We start from the raw sequence: 15,210 nt of genomic DNA on the forward strand, positions 1-15,210 counted from the left end.
CTTATTTTTAGAACTTTTTTTTTTGTTTAGAAATAATTTTAACAAGGTAAATAAAAAAATCCAGAGCCCCACAATCTTCTAAACACAGATGCATGCACATACATAAGCACACAGTAGACCTGAACATGAAATGTATCTGCAACTTACCTGCTTTGTGTGCCTGCTGAGGAAGAACCCGCTGTAATCTTTGTAGCAGCGCTTGTGCTGGAAAGCAGGCTTTTCTGAAGCCCGGCTGCAGAGGTAACTGTTGGTGTTGATGTGGTGCTTGGAACACTAGAACTAATCAAGTCATCTTGTCTTCTACCAAAGGAGCAACTAAAGGAAAGAGTCTATTCTATATTTAATGTCTTAAACATTAACACAAATTCCCAAGCCCAGGAAACACATAAAAACTGTGTTCCTAAACATACCACCAGCTCCAGCACCAAGAGTTGCATCTACAACTTGCTAGAATTTAATTTTACTTATGTAATATTGTTAATTTTTTAACTCCTCCCAACCCTTTCAGTAACACTCAAAGATTACGTGATTTGACACTGTATTTCCAGTATATTCTAGACCATATGATCATGCCAGCTGGTTCTAACAAAAACATTTTTTGGTAGAATCATTTAGGGGGAAATAAACATTTGGAATTTTGAGGAAATGTTTTTAGCTATGGGTAAAAAAAAAAAGCCTTATGAGTGACCTGAATCTACATTACACTAATGTTTTGTTCTTTTCAGTTGCCTTTACTAGAGAACTAAAATCTCTAAAACATTTTCACTGTTCCAAGTTCTACTACAAGTAGAACATTCCAGATCATAAATTATTGCTAGATGAATTATGACACAAATATATTTTGGTTGGTCTAGTCAACTATGTAAGAAGTTTCTTTAAACATGTCACAGTCTAAAAGGCATGTCATAGTATAGCAAGTATAGTTAAACATATAATAGCAAGCTTAAATTGAGCAAATTATTACCATCTTTAAACACAGAATGTGTTTTCAACCAAATATCATAAACACAAGATATATAAAGGACATATTTGCTCAACTGATGTTCAACTGAGGGCTGAAAGTACACTGCTTCATATATATATAAAATACATGACTACCATATAAGAGTTGTATTACCTTTTATGGTAAGTAGATGCTTCATTAATTGAGCTATTCTTTTTAAGATCATCGTCCCATTTTCTTCTCGTATAAGAACTACTTGTTCGTAAACTTGAAGAATCTCTGTGAAAAGAATATCTTTCAGATTCTGGTAGATAATTAAAAAATAGGGTTAAAAAGCTTGTTAAAAATAGGAAGTAAAACTAGTAAAATCCTTCAGGCAAACACTATGGGATATTTACCAAAAGGAATTATCAGTTCTAATGCTCTTAAACTAATGTATAATCCAAAATATAGGGAACAAAATCAATGTTACTTGTGGAAATATAATATATGACCACGAAATACTGTGACCCATAGCATGGAGGGAGGAGATGACTATCGTAATGTCATCAGATATACTCTATACTGATGGAAAATTACTGTCTATTGAGACTATGTATAACATGTGAAATGTTAGTTAAAAAAAAAGAAGGAATGTAATTGGATATTAAAACACGTGGTTTAAAATTATACCAAAATGCTCTTAAGCTGGGCATGGCAGCATACTCCTTTAATCCTAGTACTTGGGAAGTTAAGGTAGGAGGAAATGTCTGGAGTTTGAAGTCAGCCTGGGGCTACACAGTGAGTTACAGGTCAGTCTGGGATAGAGTGAGATCTTCCCTTGAGGGAGAAAAAAACCCCAAATGTTAGTCTTTTGGGACTGGGGTGGAGGAGGAGAGATGGCTCAGTGGATCAAACACTTGTTGCTAACCCTGAGTACCCAAGTTCTACCCCGACCATATATGTAAAGGCAGAGACTGTGGTAGGCTTCCGTAATCCTAGAACACTGACAGAAAGATGGGAGACAGAGCGAGTTCCAGGTCAGTCTGGGCTACACTGAGACCGTACCTTGAAGAAAAAAGAGAAAGGGAGGGAGGGAGGGAAGGAGGGAGTGACAAAGCATTCTTAAGCCCCACAGGCTTAAAAATAGGAAGCAACCAATGACCTATTCTAAGTGCCCAAAAAGTTGCATTGGTGTGTCATCTTTTCCTACCACGACACTTGCTCTGGTCTAGCCACAGTGCTCTTTCCTATCTTACGATGAATATACCAAGCACGTTCTTCCTTATTGCCCAGGCTCATGCACTCAGGCACTTGATGTTCTCTGTTTGAAATCTGTTTGAAACTCCTCTCTTTCCCCGAAATTCCTAATACACATAATTATAATTCTCACAAATTAACACTGAAGCTAGATAATGAAGACTTTGTGTTCAGTTCATACAGCAAACCATGATGGAATTACCTGTTTTCTTTCTCTTCAATGTCAGATGTACTGGCTAGTCGTCTTGGTATTGTAGGTGCAACATAAGCAAGTCTTGTTCCTCTACTGTCTTTTTCCTAACAAGAAAAATAATTCATGAAAATAATTTTGTGTGTAGATTATAAGCATGGATGAAAGTGTTAAGAAAAGGCTATTTAACAATGCATAATGATATGGCCAACAAAATTTATGGTATAGTATTTCCCATAGCTTAGTTTTTAGACAAACTTTAACAGACATCAATAATCAGGTACTACACAAGTACTAAAGAATGGCCTGCTTAAAGAATCTTTTCATTCTCCTTAGGCTAGAATTAGAAAAGTTAACACAAGAAAGGAAGGAAAATCCATCTTAATGACTTTTATTACAACCTTTATCTGATAGCTTAAAGTAACATTGCATTAACAAGTTAAAATACATTAAAATGCAGTAAAAATAAATTTATTATATAAAATCGTATTGACTTAAGTTGCAGTATACCTATCTGATGGAATATTAAATACTGCCTCTCAAAAGATAATTACAATACTCATTAAGACAAAGTTGCTTATAAGAGATCAGATCAAAAAGTTGGTACAGAAATTCCAGATAATGGATGACTGTAACAGAGAATACATTCTAGGAAAAAAAAATGTTAACCCTGGAAAATTTACTAAATAAGATGTGAAATAAACCTATTGCTTAATATAATTATAAAAAGCAGGTTGATGGATATATATATATATTTTTTTTGTCTGTTTTTCGAGGTAGGGTCTCACTCTAGCCCCAGTTGACCTGGAATTCACTATGGAGTCTCAGAGTGGCTCTGAACTCAGTGATCCTCCTACCTCTGCCTCCGGAGTGATGGGATTAAAGGCGTGTGCCACCATGCCTGGCTAATGATGGATTTTTTTTAAACTATGTTTTGAGCAAATATATCTGATCTTCCCAGTATTACAAGGTAAGTACAACCTGTACTGTGAAATTCATTAAATCAGGTGAAGTTGTTACCTAGTATCCAAAGTTACCTAGCTGAAAATCCACCAGCTTTACAGATTGATGTTCTAAAATAAAATGAAAAAAAAAAATCATGGTTTGGGTTTTATAGAAACCAGGCCGTGAAATGGATTACCTTTTCTTTATTGTCCAGTGAGGAAGACAGGCGGGGGCTTGAAGCTGACCGTATAACACCTGCAATGTCCTTTTCTTTCTGGGCCTCTTTAGACGCTGTGATTTCAGCAAGGGCCCCATAACTGCCAGTTTTTCTAAGCCCTAACCTCCAAGATGCTGGAGACTCATCTTTTCTTTCTTCTTCTTTGGGAGAAATTTTTGTAGTTGAGGCTGGAAACTTTTTATAAGGAACAAAAACCAAATTATTAAAATCAATTGGTCCTTTACTTGAGAATAGTTAGTTTATGGATTACGTCTAAAACTATAAGTAAATGTTTCAGGAGAAACACTTCTAAGTAGGTTAATTTCATAGACAAAAAATATAACAATCTCAAACTGAAAGAGTATATAGATTGCCTTTCCAGAGGTTAGATTTACAAAAACACACTACACACTTTATGTCACACAAAAATTATGATGCAGATACAGAAGACAAAAACTGAGCACACTGTAAGGACTTAAAACCATGCATTTTTTGTAACCAATATTCATATTAAGCTTGTTATGCTGTAACCTATTATGCATTCTTGCACATAGAAATGCCTCACCATGGATTTTTCGCCCTTACTGGGCACCAGCACAATGCCAGTTTTGCGCAAGCCCTGCCTCCATGATGCAGGGTCTACTGACTCCACCACAGGCATGAGAGGAGCAATGAAATCAAACTAAAGCCAATTAAAATAAGACAGGTCAAGAGATTGGAAGGAAGAAAACAGAAAAGGAAAGTTAAAAGTGAAAAATACTTTTTCCTTTATTCCCATTTTATAATAAAGCAAAGTCTAATCTTTGCAGAGCCAGAAGGAATAAGTTCTAATTCCAAGAAGAGGAAATCTGAAAAAATCTAATATAAAGAAAATTCCACAGCAGTTAAACACATGCAGGGTAGATATAACATATGAGTGAGCAAATTACTATGTGGGAACTGTGTTTAACAATCTAGATACTCTGGGAAAAAATTTAAATACAACATAAAAAAATAAAAACATATGTTCTAAATATATTTAGTTTAATATTTGAAATATCACTCACTGTTTTGAATTTACTGTGTGACTTTCCCAGCAAACATTAATTTAAACATTTCAACTAAAAACTATTTTTATATATAATTACTCTCCTTTCAGAGCTTTTCAATGGGCCTAAAAATTAAACATCAGTCATCCTTAAATAGTTTGTTCCATCTTTCAGATTTTTCCCGTGACTCTACTGGACCACCACTTTGACAAAACAATGAGATAGCTCTGTTAAGTCCAGTAATTAATTAGTATCAATAGCATCTATACATTTTTGGCTCCCAAAATATGTGACTGAAAATGTGTCATTTCAGGGTGTCTAATAAAATCCCAGCAGCTCTTCAGGATATTAACAGTTGTGAGAGAAACACAGTGACATCTTCTGCACACTACAAAAAACTGCTATTAATCTATCTGCATTACTTGCACTGACACACTGCTCATGGACTTCTTGGTTAGTGGGCTGTGCTGTGCACTGCAAACCATAGTAGGATATGGATATCTAGGTTTACGGGCTAAATTTTGCACTTCCAAAGGTGCAGTACAAATCATACACAAATAAAGGAACATAGCTATGTTCTAACAAAAGTTTATTTAGTTAGGGGCAAAGAAATTTGAATTTGTGTTACAAAGTAATCTTTATTAGATTTTTTTTTCTCAACTATTTAAAATGCCAAAACCACTCTTGCCCAGTGTGGTGGTACACACCTTTTAAAAATGTGTGTGTGTGTGTGTGTGTGTGTGTGTGTGTGTGAAAGAGGGAGAGAGAGAATGGGCATGCCAGGGCCTCTAGCCACTGCAAATGAACTCCAGATGCACGCGACCCCTTGTGCATCTAGTTTATGTGGGTACTAGAGAATTGAACCAGGATCCTTTGGCTTTGCAGGCAAACACCTTAAGTGCTAACTTATCTCTCCAGCCCATGCACACCTTTAAAAATTTTTTTAATTAATTTTTTTTGTTTTATTCTTATTTATTTGAGAGTGACAAAGAGAGAGAAAGAGGCAGATAGAATGGGTACGTCAGCTACTGCAAACAAACTCCAGATGCGTGTGCCACCTTGTGCATCTGGCTTACATGGGTCCCGGGGAATCGAGCCTCAAACAGGGGTCTCTAGGCTTCACAGGCAAGTGCTTAACGGCTAAGCCACCCCTCCAGCCCCTCCACACCTTTTAATCCTAGCACTAGGAAGAGGATTACTATGAGCAGTCTAGCAGGACTAGAGTGAGGCTCTAGCTTGAAAAACAATAACCATTCTTAGCCCGTGGTTACCCAAGAACCATAGTGGACCAGCTTTGGCCTACCAGCCATAGTTTGCCAACCCATGGCTCCAGATACCTCTCCCCTAAAACTGGAAAATGTTTTTTTTTTTTTTTTTCCTCTCCATAAGGAAGAAAACAGGGACCATTTACTTACTGTTACACTAAACATTTAACAAATGGTTGCCAACAGCTGGTCCTCAGCTAAGTGCTTCACAAAGATTTCATGGAAACCCTATAACCACCCAATGAAATGCTATTACTACTGTTACCTTAAATTTCACACAACTCAGGCATTCTTACCAATTCTGAAAGGGACATTTGTTATAATGTAACAAGTGATATACTTATGTTGCATAGCAAATTCTTCAAAACTGAAATATTCCTTCGTCAGAGGAGGGTGGCTCAGAAGACTCATGAGGTCAAGTTTGGGAAAGCTGAAACTTAAAAGGCCACAAGACCACTCCCCAAGGATATTGAGGGGCAGGCTCTGACTAGTGTTGTGTAATAATTTTCTCTGAATTAAAATATTCCCTTCTGGGGGGAGGAAGGTGCAGAAAGACGAAGGTGGTCTAGAAGTATGGGGAAAAGGTTGCAGGACCCCTCCCTAAGGTTATGTAAAGGTTAAACAACTGCTTGGGGGGACACACTCACCAGCGGAGCTGTCTCCAAGTGGTACAATGAGCACCTGAGATGTGGGTGGCTTCCTTGTATCATCACCTACACAGGATGGGCTTTTTGAAGATGCAGCTGCCTTTAAGTCATCCACTGCTTCTGTAAGCAACCCTCACCTTGCTCTGTAAGTAACTCCAATAAACTCATTGGTTTGCATGTGTCGTCTGTGCCCTATCTAGGGTGAACAGTCGTGTTCAAGTTTCTCCAGGGGAAAACGTTTCACATGACAACTTCACTCTACTTACGAATTTAGATTCAATGAATGCTCCATGTGTTTAAAAGTATCTTTCCACTTTACTTGGCACGTAAGCAAACCTACTGAAACACTTAACAGTAACTTCTACTTGAAACTTCTTCTTTGGCTCTTGTAAGAGACAACCTCCTACCTCTCCTACTTGTCTGTCCAGTCTGTCTCTTGGTCTTTTCCCCCCTTCTGTTTAACAATTTTTCTTTACTTATTCCTGCAACACAAACATTAAGTATGCTTTCAGATATTTTATCTCCTTTCCTTTGCCAAGGGTTGGAAGTAGGGTTTTTATTGTCTCAAGCTAAATATTAACTTTATGCATTGTATACTCAGCTATCTATTCCATTCCAATTCTGGTCTTACATTTCTTTCTTTCTGTTAATAATTTTTTCGTTTATTTTTATTTATTTTTTGGGAGCGACAAACAGGGAAAGAGGCAGGCAGACAGAGAAAGAATGGGTGCACCAGGGCCTCCAGCCACTGCAAACAAACTCCAGACGCATGTGCCCCCTTATGCATCTGGCTAATATGGATCTTGGGGAATCAAACCTTGAACCATGGTCCTTATGCTTCACAAACTGCTAAGCCATCTCTCCAGCCCTTCTTTCTTTCCTTTTTTTGGACTTTTTGTTGTAGTTGTTTTATTTTTCGAGGTAGGGTCTCACTATAGCCCAAGCTGATCTGGAATTTACTATATAGTCTCAGGGTTTGGCTGTTGTCCTACCTCTGGCTCATAACTGCAAGTGATGGGATTAAAAGTATGTGCCACCACACCCCCTAGCCTTAAATTTCTTATTTACCTATAGAATGGATTGGAACTTGAAGCTCAACATTTTATATATACATATATGTAATTTTTAAAAAAAATATTTGTTTGAGAGTGACAGACACAGAGAGAAAGAAGCAGAGAAAGAGAGAGAGAGAGAGAGAGAGAAAGAGAGGTGGTTTAGTGGTCAATGTGCTTGCCTGCAAAGCCAAAGGACCTATGTGCGATTTCCCAGGACCTATGTAAGCCAGATGCACAGGTAGAGCAGTTTATTTGCAATGGCTGGAGGGCCTGGTCTGCTCCCCCCACCCCATTTCTTTCTCCCTCTCTCTCAAATAAATAAGTGAATAAATATGTAACATACTTTTAAAAGTATCAAATATTTTGCTTCCAAAGTTTCCCTCAGTTCTGCTTTGTAATAGTAACACTAATGCCATTCTCTTCACTGTCCTAAATTTATTTTAAAATTTATTTGAGGGGCTAGAGAGATGGCTTAGTGGTTAAGTGCTTGCCTGTGAAGCCTAAGGACCCGAGTTCAAGGCTTGATTCCCCAGGCCCCATGTTAGCCAGATGCACAGGGAGTGCAAGCATCTGGAGTTCATTTGTAGTGGCTGGAGGCCCTGGCACTCCCATTCACTTTCTCTCTCTCTCTGCCTCTTTCTCTCTCTGTCGCTCTCAAACAAATAAAAATATTAAAAAAAATTTATTTGAGGACATGGAATAGATATAAATAAATATAGAGCCTCCTGCTATGAATGAACTCCAGATGCACATGCCACTTTGTGCACTTGGCCCTCAGGATTTGTAAGCAAGCACCTTTAACCACTGAGCCATCTCTTCAGCTGTATCCTGTTTAAAAATTTGCAGTCATGTTAGAAGTTTTCTGTCATCTTTCTTTATCTGTAGTAAGGTGCCAAATTTCTAAATGTCCTCTTGTCCTTTAAAAGTCTTTGACCCTGGTTTATATTCTCTATCATTGAGGGCAATTGTTTGTCAGTCATCATCTAATCTTCACATATATGGATACCTGCTTTGATCATACTACACAAAGAATAATGATCTCATGGCATTAGGTACTCAATATGATTCCTTTTTAAAAATTATTTTTATTTATTTACAAGAAATAGAAGAGGTAGAGAGAGAGAAAGAGCGAGAGAATGGGCATGCTTGGACCTCCAGCTGCTGCAAATGAACTCCAGATACATGTGCCACCTGTGCACCTGGCTTTTGTGAGTCCTGGGGAATTGAACCTGGGTCCTTTGGCTTTGCAGGCAAGTGCCTTACCCACTAAGCCATTTCTCTGGGCCCCACTATGATTCTTTTCTAAAGAAATTATAAAACTGTTACTCTAGCAGTGGAGACATTCTATAATATACCTCAACTTTCCTATTTAAGTTTGTGTATATGTACCATAAAAATCAAATCAATCAACTCATTTTCCCTGACAAATATCATCCCGTCTTGCTCATGTTGTTTCTTTTCTTTTTTTCAATTTTTAAATGTTTATTAGCATTATTATTAACAAGATGTTTCATATGGATAAATCATGTATTTCCCTTGTTTCTTCCCTGTTCCATTTTCTTATGTTTAAGAAAAGGGATTCAATGAACCAGCACTCTTAATTCTGATAAAATTCTAAATTTTCACTTCCCAGTGAAAAAAGGATTGCTTATATTTCATTATATTACACACCCATAACAGAGCAGGCAATCAGTTTAAAGATTTCAACAATGCTTATTTTGACTAGTTATATAAATTCATTGTTAGTTAACAATTTAATGCACAGTATATCAAACTGGTTATTTATTAATTAAATTCACTTATAGGTGATGGGGATTAAACCCAGCTCTACTGTTGAGGCTATCCCTCTAGTGCAAAATGATGGATTCACACATAACTTCACAAATTATCAGCCTAACAGTACAGGACTAGGTTTTTTCATAATTAATTTAAATCAAGAACTTAAGATCACTTAAAGTAAATAATCTATCTTCTAATATAGTTCATTAGTGTAATTAATAGAATATAAGTTATACTTAATGCAGCTTTATCTGCTTTCTTTTTCAGATCTATTCCTTATAAAAAACACATATACAATATATAGTTTAAATTTTGATAGATGAAGTTAAACAACCTAAGATAACTGTGTAAATATTCAAAGTACAGTATAGACTTAGAATGTAAAATTAGAGCTCTCAATTGTAAAAATTTTTAAGTCCACTTCAGATTAAAAATTCATTAAGGAAATCTGTACCTGTTTTGTTTTTCTATAACTATACCAACTGAGACTTCCGTAAGCTATGCTAGACAAAACAAAAACCAAACACCTGAAATCTACTGCAATTTTTTTGACTACTGCACGTGAGTACTGCATGTGGTACTGGCCTGACAGGTACTTTGCACTATGAGTCAAAAAATAACTCAGTTCTTGTACTCTCAATGACTTGTGGTCTATCATTGACTTTTGTGTATTATTTACCAGTGCGAGAAACTATAAATATATATCTCTAGTTAAAAGCAACAAAGGATATAAACCCCAAGTTTTATGCAATAAAAGTTTAATAAGAACTACCATGACCACTGATTTTAGTATTAAGAAAGTTTTCATCTTCCTGCCATGTATTTAACTAACAATTGTAACCCTGGCTAACTATCAAGTATAATTATCAACTGCATACCAACTGTAACAAGAGACTATGGGTCAGAGGAAACTTCAAAGTAAAAAAGAAAGCAAATGTTTTTGAAAATGAACTATAATAATTTAGAACTGTTTTAATGAGTCAGTCCAAATGGTGCTTAAACAGAATATACATATTTTGCAAATTAAAATTTTGGCTTACCTTTTTAACAGGTGATGTGGGTGTTCCTTGACTTGATGATAGAGTCGGTGTTGTAACAGCTACAGGAGCTGCTTGTGTACTGGAAGTGTGGGTGCTTGTTACAGAAGCCATGGGTTTTGTCTTATCTATTAAAAACAAATAAAATTAATTTTAAAAAACAGGCTAGGACAATTGTTCTTCATTGTTCACCAAAACAAGATGGCAAGACTCTACTGATGAAGATACCATATGCTTCAATTGCAGGATAGAGAAGAATCAAGCTGGAACTCAGCTAGAAGATCCTCCCTGTTAGTAAACTTTCATAATAATGGAAAGAACTATACAGGGTGCTGGAGGAGGAGATCAACCTAACTTAGCCACAGACTATGTGTGTGTCACAACCAAACAGCCAGGTAAGATGTGTCCACTGGTGCAACAGTGACATGACTGGTATGACAACAACCAACTGCATTTTATTTTATTTTATTTTTAATTATTTATTTGTTTATTTGAGAGCAACAGACACAGAGAGAAAGACAGATAGAGGGAGAGAGACAGAATGGGCGCGCCAGGGCTTCCAGTCTCTGCAAACGAACTCCAGACGCGTGCGCCCCCTTGTGCATCTGGCTTACGTGGGACCTGGGGAACCGAGCCTCGAACCGGGGTCTTTAGGCTTCACAGGCAAGCGCTTAACCGCTAAGCCATCTCTCCAGCACCCAACTGCATTTTAATTGGGCTTGAGTCTCACATCACAGGAGTTTTCATGTTTGGAACTGTAAAACTGATGAAAACACATGGCTGGGGAGGTCACAAGAACTAGGAGGCAATCTACTAGTGTTGCTGTGTTAAATAAAAATGTTGTCAAACTGCCTTCTAAATATTTTATACCCAAAGATTAGTGTTCCTCTCAGCCTTAATTATAAGTTTATTTCTGCAATGGGCAGGGAATAATGCATCCTGCTTTTTAAGTACTATCAATATTGCTGTAACCCTTCTAGTTGATTTCAATGAAGAATCAAAAATTTAAGCAAGTTCTGGGGAGACTCCTAAAAACAAAAAATATCTTTCTATTTATTTGAGAGAGAGAGAGAGAGAAGGAGGGAGAGGCAGATAGGGAGAGAATGGGTACATCAGGGCCTCTAGCCACAGTAAACGAACTCCAGATGTATGTGCCACCAGGTGCATCTGTCTTATGTGGGCACTGGGGAATTGAACTTGAGTCCTTTGGTTTTGCCAGCAAGTACCTTAACCACTAAGCCATCTCTCCAGCCCAAAAATATCTATTTCTCTCAATTAAGTCATTTGGAAAGCAATTAAAGTTGTGCATTGATTTTCTATTTTCATCTGGTTTAAGACAAAAGAATAACCCTGAAGAAAAGCTGCCTTGCTAAAAAAATGAATAAATGAATAGTTAACAAAGTAACTATTTATTAGCAAGGAAATAAGTTTACAGAACACAGCTTAGAAATTGTCCAAGCAAGATGGAAAGAATTATGAGCCATAAGGGATGGAGTGTTGTAGAGAGCTGTTTTTGAGACAAAACATAGCTGATATATTCCTGAGTTCTCAATGAAGACCTGCAAAAAAGTGGGCCACTCACATACCAACATGGAGAGGATTAGGGGTTCACAGCCTCTACCTCACTTTGGGGATCTATAGTTAGTTAATGTGCTGGGGAAGGGAGGAACATGTTCTTTGGTGGAATAGCCACTGCTAAGGTACCCATGTTCCTGTAAATAACCTCTGACTCATGTTCCAGCAAACAACCCTTATTAAACTCACTTGGTCACTAAATATTTTTTTTTAAGTTAACATTAGTAAGATAACCACTATTCTGAAATGAGCCTAAAATTTTTATTCACTTTTCCCTGGTAAGTATCTTCTTTTTTAAAACAAAGACATTCTAAAAATCAAAAGAAAAACCTGTCAAATCCAAGCTACAGCACTGTAAGAAATGGCTGGCCGGGTGTGGCGGTGCACGCCTTTAATCCCAGCACTTGGAAGGCAGAGGTAGGAGGATCACTGTGAGTTCAAGGCCACCCTGAGACTACATGGTGAATTCCAGGTCAGCCTGAGCTAGAGTGAGACCCTACCTCAAAAAAAAAAAAAAAAAAAAAAAAGAAAGAAAGAAAGAAAGAAAGAAATGGCTACTTTCTCAAGTTTTCTATCTTAAAGCATGATAAAGCCTCATTATATTAAAAGACTGAAAGAGGAGAAGCCACACAACATTTATGTGGACTAGCTCCTGAGAGAAAAGTCAAATATTTTTGGCACAACCCAACACAAGATATGAAAGGAGGAAAAGGAAGAACAAAGTTATGAGAGTTCATTAAAGGGAAATGGATACATTTAATAGAACATTATACAATAGCTAAGGGGATAAATGATGTATACAAACAGGTAGAGTTATGGACAAATCTAAAAAAAAATTACCTTTTGTAAAAAGACTAGTTTGGAAAAAAGGGTTCAGAGGGTGGGGGAACAAGAGAATGTAATGGGAAGTGAAATGAAAATAAATATATCAAGTATAAACTGAAAAACTATTCAGTGAAGAAAGATGTATAATAATTTCTAGAGAAAGTAAACACGGAACCATATAATAGTTGAGATAATTTCTTAAGTGTAATCTAAGTATACGAACAAGGATAGGATTACAGAAAAAAAACTCATGACAATGATTGCCTTTGGAAAGGAAGGAAAGGCAAGCAGATTAAGACAAATGGTTAAATAGACAATTGTAATGTTGTGATTTTAGTAAAAGAAAAAGCCGAAATAACTATGACTAAATGTCATAAAAGTGTGAACAAAGTCTTGTATTTGGAATGTTTATAATATGCTTTTCCACATCTTTTTAAGTTCTTGGGCCAGAGAGATGGCTTAGCCGTTAAGGCACTTGCCTGCAAAGCCAAAGAATCCAGGTTTGATTGATTCCCCAGGACCCACATAAGCCAGATGCACAAGGTAACACATGCATCTGGAATTTGTTTGCAGTGGCTGAAGGATCCTAGTGTACCCATTCTCTCAAATAAATAAAATAAAAATTAATGATTAGTATTATTCTTATAGCTATGCATCATTACTTTTCAAGTTGTTTGGTACCTTTGTGATGTGGCAATTCATAGGTATATATATGAGATATATGAGAGATATATGAGAGATATATGAGATATATGAGATTCCACTTCTTTTCACTTAGATTTAAAGATGGTCACATATAAAACATATTGTCTGGAGCTCATGTGCAGTGATTGGACACCCTAGTACACCCATTCTCTCTCCCTCTCTCAAAACAAAAACAAAATCAAAGTTCTCAAAATAAAGCAAATTTCTCCAAATTCTTACAAGAATATAGATTCAGTCACTACTTTTCCAGTTCTTAGGAAGAAGTTGTGATGTTGCTATGATCAGCTTTCTAGAATTTTGAGCTGCAGAAAACAACAGGCACATTCTTGGACTATTGACATCCCAGTCCCCAGAGTCTCAGAAACCTCTGCATGTTCTTCAAGGAGTAGAGGCTACCAAGAGGTATTTTACAGACTACACAGTAACCAATAGATCTGTATGAAAAGTTTAAAGCTTAGGCTTATTCATGCCCTATAACTGTAACCAAAAGAAATGAAAATGAATTTATCCTTGAAACTTTACCTGTTTCAGCTTCTGATTCTGAGTCATCTTCCTCATCTTCTTCACTAGAGCAGCTGGAATCATCTTTCTTCCCCTCTTCTTCTTCATCAACCTTTTCTTGTTCCAGAGATTCAATGCGAGATGCATTTTTCTCTGCCTCAATAATCAAGGTTTCTTTGCTGCTAAAAGAAAACAGACTTCAAATGACTTTAAATATGAATGATTAGAATACAGTATTTTCTTCCAGATCTCCAACAGTAGTTCACATAGTGATAATTATGTCAACTCATTTATAAGAACAACCTGCTTTTAAAACATTTTTACTTTCTTTCTTCCTTTCTTTTCTGGTTTTGGTTTACTCATGGGTATTTGTTTTTATTTCAAGTACTGAAAAATTCTCCTGGGCTCTGTGGAGCTCCTAACACTTGCAACCTTTCTCCCCATAGCATATCTACTTCAGTGACAGCACTTTTTAAAAAACATTAGCACCTAGACTGACAGTTTCTTTCTCCTGATGCCAGACCTCGAGCCACAACCAAATAATGCATTTACATGAAAGTGCTGAATTATACCCTTCTATCATTAGAATAGTCTATACACCCACAACAGCCACGTGGAATCCCAGGCAGCATCATTCAACTTGACCCGTTGTGCCTGCTAGTGAGTGACAACTTTGGGGTAGATCCTGAAGGCTGGGGATGTGTGGCCGCCTGTCACCATGTTCTTGTCTGGTCCTGCTTTTGGCAGCTGCTTATTCTTCACCACGACTTTGGCCATGTGGTAGTACCTTTGCTCTTCCTACAGACCCTCCTGAGGAAGTCAGTTTCCAGGCTTGTTCTAGGCTTGGATACTTGTCTCCTAGCTTTGCCTCCTCAGCTCTCAGCAGCATTTCCTTCTTTTTCCTACACTCCCTATTTCTCCTCATTCATCTACTTACAGGGTTCTCTTCTTTGTTTCTGGAACATGGTGGTTGTGGGACTGTAGAGTATAGTGGGTCCAGGAAGAGTCAACCAGAGAGGAAAGAAAGAGGGGAAATGGGCCAATTTAAGCTGTTGCTTACTTCTTAAAGGTCTTCTGTGACTGATTATTGTCCATATTTGCTGTTGACTCAATCAGTGGAGACTTCTTGTCCCGTTTTTCACTATGGAGCTTTATCCAAGATCATGCAAAGGAAAACAAAGATAGAACTCATTAGAAAAATTCAGAGGGTAATAGTTATCTTTTACACATGATACTCTAAAAATGTTTTATTAAGTCAA

The 15,210-nt window shown here is 37.0% G+C and overlaps 1 protein-coding gene across 2 annotated transcripts in view; it reads right to left on the reverse strand.

Moving 5' to 3' along the window:
* The window catches only part of Ppp1r12a (protein phosphatase 1 regulatory subunit 12A), a 144,194-nt gene that overhangs the window by 34,147 nt on the left and 94,837 nt on the right, over positions 1-15,210 (reverse strand). The window contains exons 7-13 of one of the 2 annotated variants that reach the window (XM_004650135.3): positions 15,012-15,100; positions 13,973-14,130; positions 10,349-10,473; positions 3,514-3,729; positions 2,385-2,479; positions 1,118-1,222; positions 148-315 (exon numbers count right to left, since the gene is read on the reverse strand). In XM_004650135.3, the coding sequence (XP_004650192.1) occupies positions 148-315; positions 1,118-1,222; positions 2,385-2,479; positions 3,514-3,729; positions 10,349-10,473; positions 13,973-14,130; positions 15,012-15,100 (956 nt within the window). Of the gene's footprint in view, positions 1-147; positions 316-1,117; positions 1,223-2,384; positions 2,480-3,513; positions 3,730-10,348; positions 10,474-13,972; positions 14,134-15,011; positions 15,101-15,210 lie in introns of both variants that reach the window. The other variant, XM_045152155.1, reaches the window with a different exon arrangement.

This window comes from Jaculus jaculus, chromosome 6 (assembly GCF_020740685.1).
Source record: "Jaculus jaculus isolate mJacJac1 chromosome 6, mJacJac1.mat.Y.cur, whole genome shotgun sequence".
NCBI classification, from domain to species: domain Eukaryota; kingdom Metazoa; phylum Chordata; class Mammalia; order Rodentia; family Dipodidae; genus Jaculus; species Jaculus jaculus.